We start from the raw sequence: 24,904 nt of genomic DNA, 5'->3' as shown, positions 1-24,904 counted from the left end.
CGACCTAAATGAGGTATCGCTGTAACCGTACTGACCCGAAGAATAAAAACGCTTTATCAATTTTACCGCACGCGGAACGGTGTAAACGCACCCCCCAAAAGAAATTCATGAAACGCTGGTTTTTGTTCATTCTGTGTCCCAAAAATCGGAATAAAAAGCGATCAAAAAATGTCACGTGCCCGAAAATGGTACCAATAAAAACGTCAACTCGTCCCGCAAAAAATAAGACCTCACATGACTCGGTGGGTCAAAATACGGAAAAATTATAGCTCACAATATGTGGTGATGCAAAAACTATTTTTACAATAAAAAGCGTCTTTTACCGTGCGACAGCCGCCAAACATAAAAACCGCCATAAATCGTAAATCAAACCCCCGGTTATCACCCCCTTAGTTAGGGAAAAATAATAAAACTAAAAGAAAATGTATTTATTTCCATTTTCCCGCTAGGGTTAGGGTAGGGTTAGGGCTAGGGCTAGGGTTAGGGTTAGGGCTAGGGTTAGGGCTCAGATTAGGGTTAGGGGTGTGTTGAGGTTAGGGTTGGAGTTATAATTGGGGGGTTTCCACTGTTTGGGCACATCAGGTGCTCTCCAAAGGCAACATGGCGTCTGATCTCAATTCCAGCCAATTCTGCGTTGAAAAAGTCAAATGGTGCTCCTTCCCTTCCAAGCTCTGCCATGCGCCCAAACAGTGTTTTACCCCCACATGTAGGGTATCAGCCTACTCAGGACAAATTACAAAACAACTTTTGGGGTCCAATTTCTCCTGTAACCCTTAGGAAAATAAAAAATTGGGGGCAAAAATATAATTTTGCGGAAAAAAATGTTTTTTTTATTTTCACGCCCAGGCGTCATACACTTCTGTGAAGCACTTGGGGGTTCAAAGTGCTCTCCACACATCTAGATAAGCTCCGTGGGGGGTCTAGTTTCCAAAATGGGGTCACTTGTGGGGAGTTTCAATAGTTTAGGTACATCAAAGGCTCTCCAAACGCACATGACACCCGCAGACCAATCCATCAAAGTCTGCATTCCAAAACGTCACTACTTCCCTTCCGAGCCCCGACGTGTGCCCATACAGTAGTTTTCTCCCACATATGAGGTATCAGCGTACTCAGGACAAATTGGACAACAACTTTTGGGGTCCAATTTCTCCTGTTACCCTTGGGAAAATAAAAAAAATGGGGACTAAAAGATGATGTTTGTTGAAAAAATACGATATTTTTATTTTCACGCCCGGTCGTTATAAACTTCTGTGAAGCACTGGGGGGTTCAAAGTGCTCACCACACATCTAGATAAGTTCATTAGGGGGTCTAGTTTCCAAAATGGGGTCACTTGTGGGGGGTTTCCACTGTTTAGGTACATCAGGGGCTCTCCAAACGCACATGACACCCGCAGACCAATCCATCAAAGTCTGCATTCCAAAACGTCACTACTTCCCTTCCGAGCCCCGACGTGTGCCCATACAGTAGTTTTCTCCCACATATGAGGTATCAGCGTACTCAGGACAAATTGGACAACAACTTTTGGGGTCCAATTTCTCCTGTTACCCTTGGGAAAATAAAAAAATTGGGGACTAATTGATCATGTTTGTGGAAAAAATACGATTTTTTTATTTTCATGCCTGGGCATTATAAACTTCTGTGAAGCCCTTGGGGGTTCAAAGTGCTCACCACACATCTAGATAAGTTCCTCAGGGGGTCTAGTTTCCAAAATGGGATCATTTGTGGGGGGTTTCCACTGTTTAGGTACATTAGGGACTCTCCAAAGGCAACATGACACCCACAGACCATTCCATCAAAGTCTGCATTCCAAAACGTCACTACTTCCCTTCCGAGCCCCAACGTGTCCCCATACAGTAGTTTTCTCCCACATATGGGGTGTCAGCGTACTCAGGACCAATTGGACAACAACTTTTGGGGCCCAATTTCTCCTGTTATCCTTGGGAAAATAAAAAAATGGGGACTAAAAGATGATGTTTGTGGAAAAAATACAATTTTTTTATTTTCACGCCCGGTCGTTATAAACTTCTGTGAAGCACTGGGGGGTTCAAAGTGCTCACCACACATCTAGATAAGTTCATTAGGGGGTCTAGTTTCCAAAATGGGGTCACTTGTGGGGGGTTTCCACTGTTTAGGTACATCAGGGGCTCTCCAAACGCACATGACACCGCAGACCAATCCATCAAAGTCTGCATTCCAAAACGTCACTACTTCCCTTCCGAGCCCCGACGTGTGCCCATACAGTAGTTTTCTCCCACATATGAGGTATCAGCGTACTCAGGACAAATTGGACAACAACTTTTGGGGTCCAATTTCTCCTGTTACCCTTGGGAAAATAAAAAAATTGGGGACTAATTGATCATGTTTGTGGAAAAAATACGATTTTTTTATTTTCATGCCTGGGCATTATAAACTTCTGTGAAGCCCTTGGGGGTTCAAAGTGCTCACCACACATCTAGATAAGTTCCTCAGGGGGTCTAGTTTCCAAAATGGGATCATTTGTGGGGGGTTTCCACTGTTTAGGTACATTAGGGACTCTCCAAAGGCAACATGACACCCACAGACCATTCCATCAAAGTCTGCATTCCAAAACGTCACTACTTCCCTTCCGAGCCCCAACGTGTCCCCATACAGTAGTTTTCTCCCACATATGGGGTGTCAGCGTACTCAGGACCAATTGGACAACAACTTTTGGGGCCCAATTTCTCCTGTTATCCTTGGGAAAATAAAAAAATGGGGACTAAAAGATGATGTTTGTGGAAAAGATACAATTTTTTTATTTTCACGCCCGGACGTTATAAACTTCAGTGAAGCACTGGGGGGTTCAAAGTGCTCACCACACATCTAGATAAGTTCATTAGGGGGTCTAGTTTCCAAAATGGTGTCATTTGTGGGGGGTTTCTACTGTTTTGGTACATCGGGGCTTTCCTAACGCGACATGGTGTCCGATCTCAATTCCAGCCAAAAATGTCAAATGGCGCTGCTTCCCTTCCGAGCTCTGCCATGCGCCCAAATAGTGGTTTACACCCACATGTGGGGTATCAGCGTACTCAGGACAAATTGCACAATAACTTTTAGGGTCCTGTTACCCTTGGAAAAATAAAAATTGGGGGTGAAAAGATCATTTTTGTGGAAAAAATATGATTTTTTAATTGTACCGCTGTACGTTATAAACTTCTGTGAAGCCCTTGTGGGTTCAAAGTTCTCACCACATATCTAGATAAGTTCCTTGGGGGGTCTAGTTTCCAAAATGGGGTCACTTGGGGGGTTTCCACTGTTTAGGTACATCAGGGGCTCTCCAAACGTGACATGGCGTCCGATCTGAATTCCAGCCAATTTTGCATTGAAAAAGTCAAACGGCGCTCCTTCCCTACTGAGGTCTGCCATGCGCCGAAACAGTGGTTCCCCCCCACATATCAGGTATCAGCTTACTCAGGACAAATTGTACAATAACTTTTGCAGTACAATTTCTCCTGTTACCCTTGGTAAAATAAAGAAAATTGAACCTGAAGTATTTTTTTTGTGAAAAAAAGTTAAATGTTCATTTTTTTTTAATATTCAAAAAATTCCTGTGACGCACCTAAAGGGTTAATAAACTTCTTGAATGTGGTTTTAAGCACCTTAAGGGGCGCAGTTTTTTTTAGAATGGTGTCACTTTTGGGTATTTTCTATCATATAGACCCCTCAAAGTGGCTTCAAATGTGAAGTGGTCCCTAAAAATAAAATGGTGTTGCAAAAATGAGAAATCGCTGGTCAATTTTTAACCCTTATAACTTCCTAACAAAAAAAAATTTTGGTTCCAAAATTGTGCTGATGTAAAGTAAACATGTGGGAAATGTTATGTATTAAGTTTTTTGTGTGCCGTATCGCTGTGATTTAAGGGCATAAAAATTCAAAGTTGGAAAATTGCGAAATTTTCCAAATTTTCGCCAAATTTCCGTTTTTTTCACAAATAAACGCAAGTTATTTGAATGCAATTTTACCACTAACATGAAGTACAATATGTCACGAGAAAACAATGTCAGAATCACTGGGATCCATGGAAGCGTTCCAGAGTTATGACCTCATAAAGGTACAGTGGTCAGAATTGTAAAAATTGGCCCGGGAGTTAACGTGCAAACCACCCTTGGTAGTGAAGGGGTTAAATATGAGTGTCTGAGCAAAGGGTCTGAATACTTATGACAATGTAATATTTCAGTTTTTCTTTAATAAATTTGCAAAAATTTCTACATTTCTGTTTTTTTTTCCAGCAAGGTGTACATTAATGAGAAAAAAATGAACTTTTTTGAATTTACCAAATGGCTGCAAGGAAACAAAGAGTGAAAAATTCAAAGGGGTCTGAATACTTTCCGTACCCACTGTAGATCCTGGAAAATTAATAAGTTCCACAATTGTATGTGTTAAAAAATTGTTTGTGTGCCGCGATACTCTTATGAATGTGACAAAGTAGAAAAGGCAGACGGCACCGCTATTACCATATATCAACTGATGGTGTGTGTCTGGCAGCAAGCTGTCGTCCTGGACTCCCGGGTGCTTGACCTCGCAGCAATCAAATCTTTGAATCCATGTAGAGAAAAGGCCGCACTCAGCAGGATGAAGTATAACTCATTTATTGACACATACAATATATGTCAAGTCGGAGAAAGGGTGGCATGAGTGTTATAAGCTGACAACGGCCGTTTGGCGCTGTTCTAGCGCTTCCACGGGTCAAAGAGCAGGAAGAAATGACAGACTCATATGCTGCTCACCTCATCTCGTCTCTCCTCCTGCTACAGCTGTTGATTAAGTGACAAGTGAATTAAAACCATATGACCATGAAATACACATTCCATTGACGGCAAAACTGCGGGATAAAAATTCATCATGTGGAGAGACAATAAAATTACACTACCCTATCTAAATACTATTTTTTCATAACAGACTATTACTTATTATAATTCTTTTTACTTTTTTGTGGAACAATTAGAAAAAACTTATGCCTATTAATGTAAACATGTATAACGCATGTACATCAAAAAATCTGCCCAACGTGTGTTCTCATTAATGCAAATAATCAAGCAACTACATACGCCACTAAATTGAATAACTACGCAGTATCTAATTGATGACCTTATGTTATCAATATTACATTGGTGGGAATCCAACATCCGACACCGCGCAAACAGCAGCCCACATATCGGGAGTTTCATGGATGTCTACAAGAACCCTTACTGTTTGTGTGCACTTTACATTTGTCCAGTTATCTACAGCGCTCTTTTGCTGTCCCTTTTAATACTAGTACATTTTTAGATGTCTTGTGATCTGCTTTACTTTTTTTGGACTTGAGTGATCTCATACAGTTGCAAGAGTAAGGACTTTGTGTGACATATAAAAGCTACCCAGCGCAGGATTGCACAGTGGATTTTTTTAAATATGCATTGGATTTTGTCTACTATTTTCCTTTCTTAGGAAATTGGTCTCTTGCCTTATGAAATGGTGAGCTGATTATATCTTTGTCCAGATCACGACTGACTTTATGTAAAATATCTGTTACATTCAACTCTGTAATATTCAAGACTATTTTCACGTGTAAATTTTTTCTAGTTTGCAAAAAATGTACCAATCTTCATCAATTTTGGTCTTTGTGTTAGTTTTTGGCATCAATCTATCATTTTCCAGTATGAGAATAAAACTGATAGAAGTTTTGGAGGTGTCTCCGAGTATTAGGGCTCTTCAAGACATCCGCGATCATCGTCCGATCTCAGATCACAATGCACGGACTGACCGCACATCTGACCCGAGCTTGACAGCTTCATAGACATATACGAGACCGTCATGTTCGGCTCAGGAGGTGTGCGGTCATTCCGTGCGTTGTGATTCGAGATTGGACCGAAGCTCATGGACATCTGAAAGGTTCCTTAGTCTGGCAGAACAGGGATGCCATGTGCCGTCCATTTTTCTCAAACCCATTCACTGGAATGGGTAAATTTAATCTGCAAATTGGATACAAATTGTACACTTCTTTGGGAACGTGAAAGGCATATAGAGGACAAAGGTCTCCTTTTTTCTGAAAAAAATGGATATCAGATGTATGTGAAAATCTGATTTGGTAATGGGGCCCTGTTATCTAGTCACTGGGCTATGTATGTAGTGGGTATGGAAGGTATTCAGACCCCTTTAAATTTTTCACTCTTTGTTCCATTGCAGCCATTTGTTAAATTCAAGAAAGTTCATTTTTTTCTCATTAATGTACACTCTGCACCCCATCTTGACTAAAAACAACAGAAATGTAGAAATGTTTGCAAATTTATTAAAAAAGAAAAAATGAAATATCACATGGTCATAAATTTTCAGACTCTTTGCTCAGACACCCTTATTTAAGTCACATTCTGTCCATTTCCTTGTGATCCTCATTGAGATGGTTCTACTACTTCATTGGAGTCCAGCTATGTTTAATTAAACTGATAGGACTTGATTTGGAAAGGCACACACCTGTCTATATAAGACCTCACAGCTCACAGTGCATGTCAGACCAAATGAGAATCATGAGGTCAAAGGAACTGGCCAAGGAGCTCAGAGACAGAATTGTGGCAAGGCACACACCTGGCCAAGGTTACAAAAGAATTTCTGCAGTACTCAAGGTTCCTAAGAGCACAGTGGCCTCTATATTCCTTAAATGGAAGAAGTTTGGGACCATCAGAAGTCTTCCTAGACCTGGCCGTCCAGCCAAACTGAGCAATCGTGGGAGGAGAGCCTTGGTGAGAGACATAAAGAAGAATCCCAAAATCAGTGTGGCTTAGCTCCACAGATGCAGTAGGGAGATGGGAGAAAGTTCCACAAAGTCAACTATCACTGCAGCCCTCCACCAGTCGGGCCTTTATGGCAGGGTGGCCCGACGGAAGTCTCTCCCCAGTGCAAGACATAAGAAAATCCGCATAGAGTTCACTAAAAAACACATGAAGGACTCCTAGACTATGAAAAATAAGATTCTCTTGTCTGATGAGATGAAGATAGACCTTTTCGGTTATAATTCTAAGCTGTACGTGTGGAGAAAACTAGGCACTGCTCATCACCTGCCCAATACAATCCCAACAGTGAAACATGGGGGTGTTTTTCAGCTGCAGGGACAGGACTGGTTGCCATTGAAGGAAGCATGAATGCGGCCAAGAACAGAGATATCCTGGATCAAAACCTCTTCCCGAGTGTTCTACACCTCAGACTTGGCCGAAGGTTCACCTTCCAACAAGACAATGACCCTAAGCACACAGCTAAAATAACAAAGGAATGGCTTCAGAACAACTCTGTGACCATTCTTGTCTGGCCCAGCCAGAGCTCTGACCTCCATCCAACTTGATGGAACTGGAGAGGATCTGCAAAGAAGAATGGCAGAGGATCCCCAAATCCAGGTGTGAAAAACTTCTTGCATCATTCCCAAGTAGACTCATGGCTGTACTAGCTCAAAAGGGTGCTTCTACTCAATACTGAGCAAAGGGTCTGAATACTTATGACCATGTGATATTTTGGTTTTTCTCTTTTAATAAATTTGCAAAAATTTCTACATTTGTTTTTTTAGTCAAGATGGGGTGCAGAGTGTACATTAATGAGAAAAAATGAACTTCTTTGACTTTACCAAGTGGCTGCAATGAAACGAAGAGTGAAAAATTTAATGAGGTCTGAATGCTTTCTGTACCCACTGTATATACTCTAGAAAGCTGGCAAGTGGCAACCTGTGTCATGACCAACTCTATTTTTCTTTTCACTTTCGGTTTTCACTTTTTACCAAGAGAACAAATTGTGTTTTTCTCTGTCAACAAAGTCGTGTGAGAGAATGTATTTTTCATGGTGAGTTGTGTTTTGCGATGACGTTATTTAATATTATGTGTAATATATTACAAAGCAGAAAAAAGTTCTTTGTGAGATAGAATTAAAAAAAAAACCTGTCAATTACACAATTCCTTTTTGAGTTTTGTTTACAACAAATTTTTAAATTGACATGCTAGGTTTTTCCGTGTTTTAGTACCACAGTGGTGATACTGAATTTATATAGTTTACTTACCGTTTTCTGTTTTACTACTTGAACAAAAAATTTTTTTCTTCAAATCATTTGGATTTTTCACACTTTGTGTTCACTAAATGCGAGTGGATCTGGCAGAATTCAAATTCACCTGTTAGAATGGATTTTCCTGGGAAATTCGATACATGGAGAAGTTTTTCTCCACAAATGTACAGTTGTGGCCAAAAGTATTGACACCCCTGCAATTCTGTCAGATAATACTCAGTTTCTTCCTGAAAATGATTGCAAACACAAATTCTTTGGTATTATTATCTTCTTTTAATTTGTCTTAAATGAAAAAACACAAAAAGAATTGTCCTAAAGCCAAATTGGATATAATTCCACACCAAACATAAAAAAGAGGGTGGACAAAAGTATTGGCACTGTTTGAAAAATCATGTGATGCTTCTCTAATTTGTGTAAATAACAGCACCTGTAACTTACCTGTGGCACCTAACAGGTGTTGGCAATAACTAAATCACACTTGCAGCCAGTTGACATGGATTAAAGTTGACTCAACCTCTGTCCTGTGTCCTTGTGTGTACCACATTGAGCATGGAGAAAAGAAAGAAGACCAAAGAAGTGTCTGAGGACTTGAGAAACCAAATTGTGAGGAAGCATGAACAATCTCAAGGCTACAATTCCATCTCCAAAGACCTGAATGTTCCTGTGTCTACCGTGTGCAGTGTCATCAAGAAGTTTAAAGCCCATGGCACTGTGGCTAACCTCCCTACATGTGGACAGAAAAGAAAAATTGACAAGAGATTTCAACGCAAGATTGTGCAGATTTGGATAAAGAACCTCGACTGTTGTGAGTTCATTTTTCCCTTCACCATTGAGGTCTGATGAACTCCCTCCTCTGGTGAAGGAAGGCAGTGAGGCTGATTACCAAACACCTGGGCAGCTAGATGATGACTGGGTGGCTGGAATTGAGGACTGGATATAAGGCTGCCGACGCCCTTCTTCCTGGCTGGTGATTTTCCTGCTGGATTCTTGGAGACCAGTCTGATTCCTGCATCTCAAAGCTAAGTTTTTCTGCTCTGCTTTGTACTCTTCAGTTTTGTTTTTGTTTTGCCTTGTTTTTTGGGAGTTCTGCCATCCCCGGCCGGGGGTGAGCTGAATTCCATTTTTGTCTCTGATCTGTTGATCTTTTGCTCTGTCTTCAGAATATACCTGAGTGCTGATATAGTCTTTTGAAGCCTAGCGACTTCAGGGCCTGTTTTTCCTATCAGTTGGTTGGCTCATTTTGATAGGGTTTTTGCGGATGGCAGACAGCAGCTTTCCTATCCTGTCCTATGTAGTTAGCTTGGGCCCCATCATTTGCTCAACCTATCTTTCTATCTGTGTTAGGCCGGTTTCACATTAGCGCATTTTCAGCGCGCGCACGGCCGGGGGTAGCTCCGCCCCCGAGCCGGCTCTCTGCCCGGCGTGCCCGCCCCTTCCTTGTAGCGCCGCCTCCTAGCGGACAGCGGCGCCTGCGATCGGCGCACCCTATCTTTAGCAAAAAAATCCGAAAAGTTTGATTTTGGCGCGCACGGCGCACCGTCAAAAGTGCGCAGCGCAGGTCAAAGCGCAACTAGCGCACGGCCTGCGCACGATCGACGCACCCTATGCTAAAGATAGGGTGCGCCGATCACAGGCGCCGCTGTCCGCTAGGAGGCGGCGCTACAAGGAAGGGGCGGGCACGCCGGGCAGAGAGCCGGCTCGGGGGCGGAGCTACCCCCGGCCGTGCGCGCGCTGAAAATGCGCTAATGTGAAACCGGCCTTAGTGTTTTCATCTTGCTTCACCGTCATTATATGTTGGGGGCTGCCTATCACTTTGGGGTCTGCCCTGGGGCAGTTTAGTTTTTCCCCTTTCTGTCTTTAGGCTATGTAGTTCTCCGGCTGTGATCGAGGGGTCTAGGGCACCGTAGGAACCCCCCACGGCTACTGCTAGTTGTTGTGGATAGGTCCAGGGGTTTGCAATCCGATAGCTGCCAACCTCTCTGTTTTTTCTAGACAGCTGGTATTTTGTTTTTTCCTCCTTCGGTGACTCATCATAACAGAATCACCAGCCATACCGCAGATCCTAGGGTACTCAATAGCAGGAGAGAATTGTAAAAAAAAAAAAAAAAAAAAAAGTGTCAGAATTTTTTTTTTTTTTGTGTGCATATTTTTTCCTCTATATCTCTGAGGCCGTAGGGGGAATTTTTCTCTCAATGGAGATGAAGCAATTGTCTGATCGTGTGGAGCAGCTCGCTGCTGAAGTGCGGGGAATTTCCGCCTATCTTGCTCATTCACATGCTGCTGAACCAAAGATTCCCACTCCTGATGTGTTTTTTGGGGATCGGTCTAAATTCTTGAATTTCAAGAATAATTGTAAATTATTTTTTGCCTTGAAGCCTAACTCGTCGGGGAACTCCGCGCAGCAGGTTAAAATTGTCATCTCTTTGCTGCGCGGCGATCCCCAGGATTGGGCGTTTTCTTTGAAACCTGATGATCCTATTCTGAATAATGTGAACGCATTTTTTCAAACCTTGGGGTTGTTGTATGATGAACCTAATGCTATTGATCAGGCTGAAAAGACCCTGTTGGCATTAAACCAGGGTCGGGATTCGGCAGAGTTGTACTGTCAGAAATTCCGAAAGTGGGAGGTCCTTACTACCTGGAATGATGGTGCCTTGGCAGCCCTCTTTTGGAAGGGTTTGTCAGAAACTGTAAAAGATACTATGGTGGGATTTCCTGTTCCCTCTGGTCTTGACGATTCTATGTCATTAGCCATTCAGGTGGATCGGCGTTTACGTGAGATGTTGCCACCTGTTGAACAAATGTCTGAACCTATGCAATGTGATAGAGTTTTGTCTAGGGCGCAACGTCAGGAGTTCAGAAGGCGTAATAAGCTGTGTTTGTTTGTGGAGATGCCTCGCATATTATTTCTGTCTGCCCTAAACTAGAGAAATGTTGTGCACACACGTTTTCTGTGGGTGGTGTTCAACCTAAGTTTCTTCTGGCAATTACTCTGATCTGCTCCCTGTCCACATTTTCCGCCAAGGCTTTTGTGGATTCAGGAGCAGCTCTTAACCTGATAGACTTGGATTTTGCTAAACGTTGTGGATTTCCTATGACACCTCTGCGGACGCCTATCCCTTTGAGGGGTATTGATGCTACTCCTTTGGCGAAGAATAAACCTCAGTTTTGGACCCAGGTGGTAATGCGGGTCGCCCCAGACCATCAAGAAAATTGCAGATTTTTGGTGTTGCATAATTTGCATGATACCATTGTTCTGGGGTTTCCCTGGTTGCAAATCCATAATCCAGTTCTGGATTGGAAATCTTTGTCTGTGGTGAGTTGGGGTTGTCGGTGTGCCCTTAGTGATGCTCCTGTTTTCTCCACCTCTCCCCAGTCGCATGAAGTTCCTGACTATTTGGCTGACTTTTATGATGTATTTAGTGAGAATGAGTCTGCGTCTTTGCCTCCTCATAGGAGTTATGACTGTGCAATTGAGCTGAACCCGGGGTGTAAATTCCCCAAGGGTTGGCTTTTCAATTTATCTGTACCCGAGCACGAGGCTATGCGATCCTATATTAAGGAGGCATTGGAGAAGGGTCATATTAGACCATCCTCTTCACCCTTAGGTGCTGTTTTTTTTTTCGTGGCTAAAAAGGATGGTTCATTAAGGCCTTGTATTGACTATCATGCCCTCAACAAAATTACTGTTAAATATCAGTATCCGTTACCCTTGATTTCTGATCTATTCTCCAGAGTTAAAGGTGCTTGCTGGTTTACCAAGCTTGACCTCAGGGGGGCGTATAATCTTATTCGCATTAAGCATGGGGATGAATGGAAGATGGCGTTTAATACTCCGGAGGGACATTTTGAGTACCTGGTGATGCCTTTTAGGCTCACTAATGCCCCTTCTGTCTTCCAGTGCTTCATGAACGATATATTCCGAGACTTTGTGGATAAATTTTTGATTATCTATCTGGATGATATTTTGATCTTCTCCAAGAATTGGGACTCTCATGTGGAACATGTTCGGACTGTGTTCCGGATTTTGAGGGAGAATTCCCTGTATGTCAAGGGATCGAAATGCCTTTTTGGGGTACAGAGGATTTCACTTTTGGGATTTATTTTGTCTCCGTCAACTATTGAAATGGACCCGGCCAAGGTGCAGGCCATTTATGATTGTGTTCAGCCCACTTCTTTGAAGGCCCTCCAGAAGTTTTTGGGTTTTGCTAATTTTTATTGGAAATTTATAGCTAATTTTTTTGGTATTGCCAAGCCATTGACGGATTTGACTAGGAAGGGTGCTGATGTGCTGAATTGGTCTCCGGAGGCTGTTTCTTCCTTTCAGGAGCTGAAGCGAAGATTCACTTCTGCTCCGGTTTTGCGGCAACCTGATGTCTCACTCCCGTTTCAGGTGGAGGTGGACGCTTCTGAGATTGGTGCTGGAGCGGTGTTGTCCCAAAAAGATCCTGTGACATCTAAAATGAATCCTTGTGCTTTCTTTTCCCGAAAGTTCTCCCCATCCGAACGTAACTATGATGTGGGGAATCGGGAACTGTTGGCCATGAAATGGGCATTTGAGGAGTGGAGACATTGGTTGGAGGGAGCCAAACACCAAGTTGTGGTCCTTACTGACCACAAGAATTTGATTTACCTGGAGTCGGCCAAGCGCTTGAATCCTAGACAGGCTAGGTGGGCCTTGTTTTTCACACGTTTTGATTTTGTGGTCTCTTTTCTTCCGGGCACTAAGAATGTCAAGGCAGACGCCCTCTCTAGGAGTTTCCTTGCTGATTCTCCTGTTGTGACTAAGCCTGCTACCATCTTAGGCGAGGGGGTAGTTCTTTCTGCCATCTCGCCCGATTTGAGACGTGCTCTGGAAGAGTTTCAGGAGGACACAAACCTGAGCATTGTCCCAGTGGAAAGTTGTATGTTCCTGACCAGTGGAGGAAGAGAGTGATGTCTGAAGTTCATTGCTCTGCATTGGCTGGTCATCCAGGTATTTTTGGTACTAGAGATCTGGTGAGTCGGTCTTTTTGGTGGCCCGCCTTGTCTCATGATGTCAGGAATTTTGTGCAGTCCTGTGGGACTTGCTCCTGCTCTAAACCTTGTTCTCGCTCTAGTGGCTTGTTGATGCCTTTGCCGGTGCCCAGGAGGCCATGGACCCATATTTCAATGGATTTTATCTTTGATATGCCTGTCTCTCAGAGAATGACTGTTATTTGGGTGATTTGTGATAGATTCTCTAAGATGGTCCATCTTGTACCACTCCCTAAGTTGACATCTTCCTCTGAGTTGGTGCCCTTGTTTTTGCAACAGGTGGTTCGCTTGCACGGGGTTCCTGAGAACATTGTATCTGACAGAGGAGTTCAGTTTGTGTCTAGATTTTGGAGGACTTTCTGTTCCAAGCTGGGAATTCAGTTGTCCTTCTCCTCTGCGTTTCACCCTCAGACCAATGGGCAGACGGAGAGAACAAACCAGACTTTGGAGTCGTATTTGAGATGTTTTATTTCTGCCGATCAGGATGATTGGGTTTCATTTTTGCCCTTGGCCGAATTTGCTTTAAATAATAGAGCTAGTTCTGCCACTTTGATGTCACCTTTTTTTGTAACTTTGGTTTTCACCCTCGATTTTCTTCAGGGCAGGTGGAGCCTTCTGCCTGCCCAGGTGTTGACACTGTGGTGGAGAGAATTCACCAGATCTGGGACCAAGTAGTGGATAAGTTGTCTCTCTCCCCGGAAAAGGCCCAGCGGTTTTCCAACCGGCGTAGGACCGTTGGTCCCCAGTTTGAGGTGGGTGATATGGTTTGGTTGTCATCCAAAAATATCGCTATGAAGGTGGCTTCTCCTAAGTTTAAGCCTAGATTTATTGGACCTTACAAGATTTTGGAGATTATTAATCCGGTCTCTTTTCGGTTGGCTCTTCCTGTCACATTTAAAATTCATAATGTGTTTCATAAGTCCTTGTTGAAGAGGTTTGTTGAACCAGTAGTTCCTGGGGTGGCACCTCCGGACCCTGTATTGGTTGAAGGTAACATGGAATATGAGGTAGAGAAGATACTGGATTCCCGTCTGGCTAGACGGAGACTCCAGTATTTGGTTAAGTGGAAGGGTTATGGTCAGGAGGATAATTCCTGGGTCTCTGCCTCTGATATTCATGCCGAAAGATTGGTGCGTGCCTTTCATCGGGCTCACCCGGATCGCCCTGGTGGCATGGATGAGGGTTCGGTGACCCCTCCTCAAGGGGGAGGTACTGTTGTGAGTTCATTTTTCCCTTCACCATTGAGGTCTGATGAACTCCCTCCTCTGGTGAAGGAAGGTAGTGAGGCTGATTACCAAACACCTGGGCAGCTAGATGATGACTGGGTGGCTGGAATTGAGGACTGGATATAAGTCTGCCGATGCCCTTCTTCTTTGCTGGTGATTTTCCTGCTGGATTCTTGGAGACCAGTCTGATTCCTGCATCTCAAAGCTAAGTTTTTCTGCTCTGCTTTGTACTCTTCAGTTTTGTTTTTGTTTTGCCTTGTTTTTTGGGAGTTCTGCCATCCCCGGCCGGGGGTGAGCTGAATTCCATTTTTGTCTCTGATCTGTTGATCTTTTGCTCTGTCTTCAGAATATGCCTGAGTGCTGGTATAGTCTTTTGAAGCATAGCGACTTCAGGGCCTGATTTTCCTATCAGTCGGTTGGCTCATTTTGATAGGGTTTTTGCGGATGGCAGACAGCAGCTTTCCTATCCTATGTAGTTAGCTTGGGCCCCATCATTTGCTCAACCTATCTTTCTATCTGTGTTAGTGTTTTCATCTTGCTTCACCGTCATTATATGTTGGGGGCTGCCTATCGCTTTGGGGTCTGCTCTGGGGCAGTTTAGTTTTTCCCCTGTCTTTAGGCTATGTAGTTCTCCGGCTGTGATCGAGGGGTCTAGGGCACCGTAGGAACCCCCCATGGCTACTGCTAGTTGTTGTGGATAGGTCCAGGGGTCTGCAATCCGATAGCTGCCAACCTTAGCTTGTATTTTGTTTTTTCCTCCTTTGGTGACTCATCATAACACTCGACTAACATCCAAACAAGTTCAAGCTGCCCTGCAGTCTGAGGGTACAACAGTGTCAACCCGTACTATCCGTCGGCGTCTGAATGAAAAGGGACTGTATGGCAGGAGACCCAGGAAGACCCCACTTCTTACCCCGACACATAAAAAAGCCAGGCTGGAGTTTGCCAAAACTTACCTGAAAAAGCCTAAAACGTTTTGGAAGAAGGTTCTCTGGTCAGATGAGACAAAAGTAGAGCTTTTTGGGCAAAGGCATCAACATAGAGTTTACAGGAGAAAAAAAGAGGCATTCAAAGAAAAAAAACACGGTCCCTACAGTCAAACATGGCGGAGGTTCCCTGATGTTTTGGGGTTGCTTTGCTGCCTCTGGCACTGGACTGCTTGACCGTGTGCATGGCATTATGAAGTCTGAAGACTACCAACAAATTTTGCAGCATAATGTAGGGCCCAGTGTGAGAAAGCTGGGTCTCCCCTCAGAGGTCATGAGTCTTCCAGCAGGACAATGACCCAAAACACACTTCAAACAGCACTAGAAAATGGTTTGAGAGAAAGCACTGGAGACTTCTAAGGTGGCCAGCAATGAGTCCAGACCTGAATTCCATAGAACACCTGTGTAGAAATCTAAAAATGGCAGTTTGGAGAAGGCACCCTTCAAATATCAGGGACCTGGAGCAGTTTGACAAAGAAGAATGGTCTAAAATTCCAGCAGAGCATTGTAAGAAACTCATTGATGGTTACCGGAAGCGGTTGGTCGCAGTTATTTTGGCTAAAGGTTGTGCAACCAAGTATTAGGCTGAGGGTGCCAATACTTTTGTCTGGCCCATTTTTGGAGTTTTGTGTGAAATGATCATTGGTTTGCTTTTTGCTTCATTCACTTTTGTGTTTTTTCATTTAAGACAAATTAAATGAAGATAATAATACCAAAGAATTTGTGATTGCAATCATTTTCAGGAAGAAACAGTATTATCTGACAGATTTGCAGGGGTGTCAATACTTTTGGCCACAACTGTAGTAATGTCCTTTATTATGCTCTGGGAAAGCTTCAAACACATAATTTAATAAATGTAAAAAATTAAAGAAATCCTTACATTCACCTCACCGCTCCTTTCTCCGACCCCACCGCTCGTCACCGTCACCCGTCCAGTTCTAAGGAGGTGACAGAGAACCTCATTGCTTCCCCTCTCTCCTTGGTGCTGATCCTGTGCACTTTGTGCGGTACCCGGATGGTGTACCTGTGTCTTAATGTCTTGCTATGATGTGTTATGTTTGTAATGTATTCTTGTGTGAAGTTCCCAATAAATTGTTTATATTGCATTAGCGTAGGGATAGCAAAGAGTTAAGGTCTGGACTGGAGTAGCAGACAAAAAAGGTGGCAGGAAGCTTCTTCTTCCAGTCAGTGCCCCGGGCATGCTTGCCCTGGGGCAGGCGTTCAGCAACGACCGGGAACTTGTTGGACCCCTGGAGGGAACAGAGACTGCTGCCCTGGACCCACGGGCAGTGAGGTGGCCACAGGACTGCATGGTGCCCCGCTAAGGACTATAAGTGTCCAGAAACTGGGAACTGTTCCTGTGGACTGTTTCTGTGGACTGTCACTGAGGACTGTGACTGTAACTATTGCTGCCGCTGATATGGTGGTGAAGAGTAATAGGGAAAGAGCAGGAAGTTTTATCAGATTTGCTGCAACTACTTTTTTCTACCTTTTTTTCCTACCTCGATTATTCCAAAATTAATAGTTTTCCTGTTGGATAATAACTGTGTTCCTGGATCCTGATTTCCTTTACTGCAGCGACTGTGGAGAAGAGGAAAATCGTCTGGGGTTGCATCTATCCTGTCTGTTTCATGTGCAAGAGGCCGGGGTGTTTGTGGACTGCTGCTTTAAGTGGACTCGCCTGCAACTACAACCATGTGCCACCTTGTTACACAGGTGCCTCCGTATCTTCTGATCACAGCTATGAGCACTGAAATCTCTCCCTCATGTTAGGCTGGGACATTAGGCTCTGATGAGGCTGGGTAGGATTCTGTGCAAGCATGTGAAATGTCAGGACAAGTGCTGTGAGCAATTAGGGACACCAATGCCCACCGCAGCAATGAGAAGATGTGATGATAAGTGGCGGTAAGGAGCAGAGGGACCAAAGTAGAGTACACATGGTGGTAAAATTCTGACAGTGCTTGCTTTGGGAAGCGAGCACTGTTGATCAGAAGCTGAGGATGGTTCAGAAAATGCAAATTAGGCAGTGTAATGATACACTGAACTTTTGGCCATTGTGCACCGAAGTCCCCTCATTTGCATACAAATTACATTTTTTTTTAATCTCTAGCACAGGTATAGGTCTATCATGAATTTTAGAGCCCCCCTCTTTGTCTGCGGTTAGATGCCATGACTACAGCAGTTATAAGCGGATGTCAGTTGTATAATAGTCACAATGTGATGGTCTGAAGTAAGGTAAAGTGGCCTAAAACTGTCCCTGGAACTTGGACCCTAACTATCACTGTCCCAGGGGTACCCTTGATAGTAGAGAGGCCTGGGTCTCCAAACTTATTATGCTCCTTTTAAACCCTAAGCTGTCCCCTTCCCCACCCCATGATTCATGGGACAGAAATGTAAGGGAAACAGGACACAAAGACAGACAGGGGTAGCTGAAAACCACTAACATACAAAGCACTCATCAAAAATAAAGAGGAGGGACTGGAAAGAGGGGAATAAACAAATTAAATAGGAATAAGGAGATAAATACTCACAAAAATAACTGCACAAGAAACACTCCAGCAACTACTCCCAATGTAAGGGGGTGAAGCATAAGGAGGACAAGAAAGGGTTTGCTTCCTTTGCTCTGTGCCCGGAACCAGTGAGCAGGGCAGCAGGTTCCCCGGGGGGACAGAAAAGGAGAGCCGGGTACAGGAAGAGTGCCGAGCAGAGGGCGGGAAAAGGGCGCTCCTTTCCTCAGAGCAGCCTGGGCAGCAGTCAGGAGAGGATTCTGATGCAGACGGAGAGAGAGACAGAGCTCCCGTTCACTGGGTATAGACCGGGGTACCGTGCACAGAGACTGTAGACCGTGAGTACGTGAGACCGGGTACTGCAGTGACAGCAAAGGTGCGTCCTGATCTCTGTGGAAAGACTGAGACCTGTGCAGAGGCAGAGGCCTGTATAGAGACAGAGGCCAGTGCAGAGACCGGAGCCCGTGACTACGTGAAGCTGGAGTCTGCAGTGACAGATGAGGTGTGGCCTGACCCCTGTGTGAAGACTGTGTCCAGTGCAGAGACAACAGCTCGTGCAAAGACAGCAGCTAGTACAGAGACAGCAGCCTGTGCAGAGACAGCAGCTACTGCAAAGACAGCAGCCTGTGTAGAGACAGTGATCCGTGCAAGGACCGTGACCCCCATGCATAGCTCTGGTACCCGCTGCTGGTGCAGAGCCACTGACTCCTGCTGAGAGATCTAACAATGGACGTTGTCTTGTTTCCCCTGGGAGAGGCTGTTGTGCTTAGACAAAAGACTCAGAGCAGAGGGGACCCCATTGGTCCAGTACCCCCTTTGCCTCCTGCAGTAACCCTTGAGACCACAGCGCAGGATTGGAAAGACCACAGAGTACAGAGAGAGTCTTCAGACGACAAGCGCGGCTGGTGATTCGGCGCCAACATGGGAGAAGCTCGACCCTTCAATCAAGAGCCCCTTCAGACTGATAAGTGCCTTCATAGGAAAACGCCTTATATTATTGTTCAATACTGTTTATGCCTTTTTGACTGTTTTCAGTACTTGTTCTCACTATACCAATACTGCATGGTTATTTTGTCAGTATCAATCCTTGTAAATAAACCTCCCCTGTTATGATTGGGTCACCGAGGAGGAAAGCAAGACCAAGCTAAGCCACAGAAAACCAGAGAGGTTGGTAACTAAGCGGATTGCAGACCCCTGATCCTATCCACACAACTAGCAGTAGCCGTGGAGCGTACCTACGATGATCCTAGATGCCTCGACACAGCCGGAGAACTAAATAAGCCTAAAGCAAGAAAAGGGAAATTTAAACTGCCCCAGAGCAGACTCCAAAGGAATATATAGCCCCCAGACATATATTGTCGGTGAGACAAGATGAAAACACAAACGCAGGTAGGAAAATAGACTGAGCAAACAATGGGGCCCACACTAACTAGACAGGAAAGGAAAGACTCTGTCTGCAGTCACGCAAAAAAACCTTCAAAAAATGCCCAACACGTCTGATAGAAAATACTGAAGTCACTAGACAAACAGAGGCAAATCTAATAAAGGACAAAAACAAACTGGCACAAGCAGTAACATAAGGATGGAAATTCAGCACAGGCCCAACCGGAGCTGGCTGACCACACAAAACTGAAATAGACAAAACCAGATCAAATGTGAACAATAGCAAAAGAACACTTAGCTGAGCATGCAGGGACTGAGCTGGAAACTAAGACCTCAGGAGGCAGGAAAAAATCCAGCCAAAAACTCCAGATCTCCAGTCATCCTCATTATCAGGTGGCAGGCCTCTGTTAATTAGATCAGCTCCATTACCTCCTGTAACCACCAGAGGGAGCCCGGAAAGAGAACTCGCGACCCCTCTGTCAATATAACCAGCTCCACTACCTTCACTAGTAACCAGAGGTAGGCCAGAAAGCGAATTCACAACACTCCCCTTTAACTGTTGGTCCGTCTGTTCCGTGGAGATATACGCAGCACCTGCTCATTATTACACCAACTCAAACAGTACACAGTTCAACACTTCCAGGAAGAAGGTTCTTTCACCTGCAAGGAAGACACTCCCAGAGATAGTATATGTAGGGAGAGGAAATTATATCAGCAGCTTCTATTCTCCCAGTCAGCATGGGAAAGGTCGTTAACCATTTCAGCAGTAGTGGAAAGGAAAGCCATTTAAAATAGGACACGAATCACAGTCTCTAAAGAGAACCAATATAATACTTATGTATGGTATAAGGACTTCAATGGCGTAGGGCAATGACGGCAGAGACACACTTAGTGAAGCAAGTGATTTATATATAATTGTGCACAATAAACGTGGAAATACGTAACGGGTTCAGAGCACAGACATACAGCAGCACATAGCAAAAGGTTCAGCAAGGATGGTAAGTTATTAAGAGTCACTGAGTACGGAATATAACCGGGTATTGCAGGCAAAGTCCAGAGTATAACAAATGTCCAGCAGGATAATGTTCAGCGGGCACCGGGTAACAGCTACTAACCAGTATAGCAAACAGAAGTCCAGTTGTAGCGAGCCTCTGGTATGATGAGTCCGGTGGAGATCCAGTAAGGGGACCTTCAGTGGGCACAAACACTAACCGGGTACGGTAGCCAGAAGTCCAGCGGTATCCAGAGGTCCAGAGAGGTGAAGTTTCAAGAAGGAAGCAGGGTTGTTCCAGAGTCACAAGATCTGGGAGAGTGGCAGGGCAGGAGCACACCAGGAATCAATGTACTCAAGCGATTTGCTTGTGCTTAGGGGCGGGTTTTTATGCAGCTGGGGAGGAAGTGATGTAAACGAAAACTCCATCTTAACTAAGGGCAGCTAAGAGGAAGTGATGCGACAGGACCGAAAACTCCATCTTAACCAAGGGCAAAAGTTCATTCAAAACAGACCGGAAAGTCCTAGGATCCTGACAACCTGTGATTCATTACCTGTTGTAACCTTATAACTAGAGGTCTCCCATGGGGACTTGATACGCTCTTGACAATAATATAGCTGGCATCTTTGGTGAATGGAGGAAGACTCAGCTCCTAAGGCCACTCCATAAGGCTTGTGTTACGTATCTTCTGTACATGTACATGGAGTATCTTTAAGGGGTTTGGTAAAGCCAAAGATACTATCATTCGTATGAAGGGACTATATATTAGAATAAAGGTCAGTGGCACTTGAAAGAAGCTGAGCTGCAAATAAAAGAGGCAACCAATGAATAATAGTGGCTTTGTTTCTAGAGAAAAGCCTAAAGGTACTGTCACACTTAGCGATGTACCAGCGATCCTGACCAGCGATATGACGCGGTCAGGATCGCTGGTGCATCGCTAAGTGGTCGCTAGTGAGCTGCCACACAGGCAGATCTCACCAGCGACATCGCTAGGGACGGGGATCGCTACTTACCTGTCACACCAGGCGATCCTGACGTCCTCCCGCCCGGCTCCACGCGTCGCTCGTCGTCACAGCAGGAAGCGCCGCAGGAAGCTGGCGACGAGAAACAGTCCAGCCTGTTCTCGCGCGATCAGCGATAACCAGCGGGGGAGCCGGCCGGAGGTAAGTATCAGACGTCACAAGTTATAGCGATATTGCTAGCGATATCTCTTAGTGTGACATGCCCTTAAGTGTGCCTAATGGGATCAGTGACTATGTTCTTTCCAGTGTCCATGCTTGCAATGTGTAATGTTCCCAAATATCCTAATCTACGTAATTTTACAATGAATTCCATTTTTAAATTTCAAAAGCCAAAAATGTGAATTTGATTATTTTGAAGATTTTTTTAAATCATTTTTATTAACTAATAATATTCTCTTACAGGAAATCACGGCCTTCTTTTTCACCTCCAGCCTCAAAATTCAGCTATGAAGATATGATTAATTGTCATGTTTTAAGGGTAAAGGTAAATATCCGTTTTTTTTCATATGACATTGAATATACATCAGAATTGCAATTTTAGAGGAAATGACTTATGCACAGCAAGTCGTTTTTGGATTACTCTGCATTATTATTAGTTTTTTTTGTGATACTTTTTGAAACAGATTCCAGTTGGAATTCACTTATCAAAGACGTTGCATGCACACACCTACACTCACTTCAAAAACTTAGAGTTTCCATTCAGTTTGCGCTCCAAAAACTCAGTAAAAAGATTATGGGGCAGATTCAGTTAGACTTGTGTTGCGGAGCTTATCTCCGGGAGAACAATGCAATCAGCAGTCCAAAATGGGGCATGTCATATTGACATCTCCCCTGACGAGTACTTGGCCGATGTCCCAATACACATTAAACTGTTGACCAAGCCAGTCGATATTGGCAGGTTCTGTCAACAGTAGTCTAAAAAGTTTGAGGGCCTTGTGAGTCTTTTTGCCTATTTTTTTGAGTGGAAATCACAGTAATTCAAATTAAGGAAAATGCTAATTTTTTGGTAAAATTTAGGCAAATTCAATTTACCTTGAATTGATTTGCTGCTTCGCTTATCTCTAACCACAATTATTTATTATAGACCAGTGACTGAATGATAGGTTTGACAAGTTAGACAGTTTGCTACAATGTTGAAACACCAAGGATAAAGATTTAATCATGGAAAATTTTTTATGATTTTTATTTTCAGGATATGTGCACATGACATCTTTTAGATACCAGAGTACCCAGCGAGTTTCGCTACAGGAAGACACTGACAATGTTTTTCCTGTAGCGTCTTCTTAGTGTCTCTTCGTTTCTTTTTTTATAGCCACCAGCCTTATTTTTTGGGGCTCAAATGTATCAACTAGTCATTATTTTTAATAATTTCACATCTTTACAAGCGTGAAGTGGTTAAAAGGCTGTTAAACCATTATCGAATCATTTTTACATTGCAGTGGATATGTTCATTCTATTTACCGTTTCGTTAGCGCTTTTTTCAGGAGGGCTACAGAACGGAATCACCTGAAGAAGCTGTTGTGTGCACATACCCTTTGAATATAAATTATGAAGAGTTGTAGAACCTTTACATTCTTATTCTTGCTGTTTCTTGTAGGATATTGTATTTTTCTGGCTGGTGATTTGGTTGGAACTTGGCAACAGCTGTATCTTTGAAAACGATCCGATATCGGATGAATATATGCGGAAAACCCAAACACTGGTGAGCTCTTTTGGGGATTTCTAAATGGCACCATTAATAGTGTGATCTTTTGTGTAATTTTTATCTTTTTGTTTTCAACTGAGCAAAGTTGGGGTTACTTGATCCTGATTTTTAATTAGCAGATTATTTTTAAGTAATTTTTTTTTGTTGTCTTTCTTATCACACTGGCAAATTTTGCAGCAAACTCGTCAAAATGGCTCAGTGTGTTTGATTAATTTGGTGCAAATGCAAGGATATTTTCTTCTCTTTTGTTTTATTTGCACCTGTTTGGAATAAAATGTGACACTGTCCTGTCACTGATATTCATAGAATCGTATTTTTGGTCCTATTAAAAAATTGACAGCGTTCACACAAATGTTATTCAATAGGTCTGTTCAGTTGACCATTTTTTTTAAAGAGTTAAAAGTCCACGTAAAAAAAAAGTGCTATTTGCTTCCATACATCGGATAAGACTCACTTATTCATATCTATGGGTGCGAAAAAAAAAATTGGATTTTAATAAGTGCTAATGCATAAAAATGAATGCCATATTGATGACAAAACAAATTAAATATCCATTTTTTTGGGGATGATAACCAAAAGATTTTTTAATATACTCGTATGAACTTAGCCTTTCACTAAGCTTTAAAGTGTTACATGTTAGTTTTTAATTGTGCAAAAAAAAAAAAGAATTAGATTGTGCAATTGCGCCAAATTTTTGTGACTTTCTAAAAAGAATGAATTAGTCAAAACATCTAAAACAATGCCTGCATGGTCCGGCAAACCCAAAAATAACAAGGGCTGAAAAACCGGTTAAAAAATGATGCAAAATAGATAATAAATTTGTCCAACTATAAAAATGTCTAAAAAGCAAACTCACACCCTAACCCCCGATAAAATGCACTAAAATAATGGTGAATAGGGTGTACGGGTTTAATTAGATGAACACGTCCATGGGCGGACAGACCGTTGGTGTAACCAACGAGGTAATGGGGCCACATCCACCGACAAAACATGTAGGATTGTGAATTATTTTCCATTTCTAAATATTTTGATTATTTTTAATGGGTTCTTTATTCCAGATTTCATAAAACGTTGTAATAGAATAACACAACGGACCCCATTATAACACAGATTGTGTTAGCAATATATTTTTGCATACCTCATAAAATAGAAAAAAATCAATAATTTATTTTGTTTTTGCTTTTTTAAGGCAGATTATTTACCAAATTACTATAACGTGGATTTGCCAAGGATGGTTCCTGAAGAGGAAAAGGTATTGTAACTTAACGTTTTACCACTGCTGTTTTCCTGTAACAGTCTATGAATTAGACTATAGGCGAGGACATCGACAGCTCTGCAGCCAATCACCAAGCTCAGTGCCTTGTGCTGCCCTCCAAGTATAACGTTACTTTCACACCTGAAGGGCAGAGTGTTGGACAGTGTTCAATATCTGTTGAGTCCTGGTGATCAAGTCGTACCCCAAGATGGTTGACAAGTCTTGGGTGTACTCAGCATATCTCATCATTTTGCAGGATTATACCAACCATTTGTATAGGATACGCTGGCATCTTCTGGGGCTTTACAACCAGGGAGAGGCGGTTTACTACTTATTTCTAAAATCATCCCTGACTTCCCACATTACATGCTTGTAACATGCACGGGTAAATTTCCACAAAGCAAATTCCATTGCAGAAGTTGTTGTAACTGAAAATTGGTCCCAATCATCTAAACAGGGTAATACCAAATGAAAATACCAACTTCAGAACTTTCCGCAGCAAAATTTGCAGCGCATACGCAACTTGTAATGCTATATATACAGACAGTGGTCCCTTTTAACACCGTCCATAAATGGGGATACCTCTTTAAATATTTTACTTTCATTTTCATTTTCCACACACAGTTTTATGCGACAGTAACTTTGCATTTTACCATAATTTTCAAACTGTAAGATGCACTTTTTAGCAAGAAAATAAATCTTGCTAAAAAGTATATGCATCTTATAGTCCAAAGTCAAGTAAGACCAACAGTGCTAGACCCCTGTGATTTTGTCTT

The 24,904-nt window shown here is 43.1% G+C and overlaps 1 protein-coding gene across 1 annotated transcript in view; it reads left to right on the top strand.

Moving 5' to 3' along the window:
• The window catches only part of FLT3LG (fms related receptor tyrosine kinase 3 ligand), a 102,668-nt gene that overhangs the window by 54,857 nt on the left and 22,907 nt on the right, over positions 1 to 24,904 (top strand). The window contains exons 2-4 of the mRNA XM_073570993.1: positions 21,571 to 21,652; positions 22,766 to 22,870; positions 24,063 to 24,125. Of these exons, the coding sequence (XP_073427094.1) occupies positions 21,623 to 21,652; positions 22,766 to 22,870; positions 24,063 to 24,125 (198 nt within the window). The 5' untranslated portion in view covers positions 21,571 to 21,622. The remainder of the gene's footprint in view (positions 1 to 21,570; positions 21,653 to 22,765; positions 22,871 to 24,062; positions 24,126 to 24,904) is intronic.

Source organism: Dendrobates tinctorius, unplaced genomic scaffold (assembly GCF_039654945.1).
Source record: "Dendrobates tinctorius isolate UK_male_01 unplaced genomic scaffold, ASM3965494v1 ptg000028l, whole genome shotgun sequence".
NCBI classification, from domain to species: Eukaryota; Metazoa; Chordata; class Amphibia; order Anura; family Dendrobatidae; genus Dendrobates; species Dendrobates tinctorius.
The sequence above is the reverse complement of the archived record's forward strand: the minus strand, read 5'-3'. Positions and strand labels throughout refer to the sequence as shown.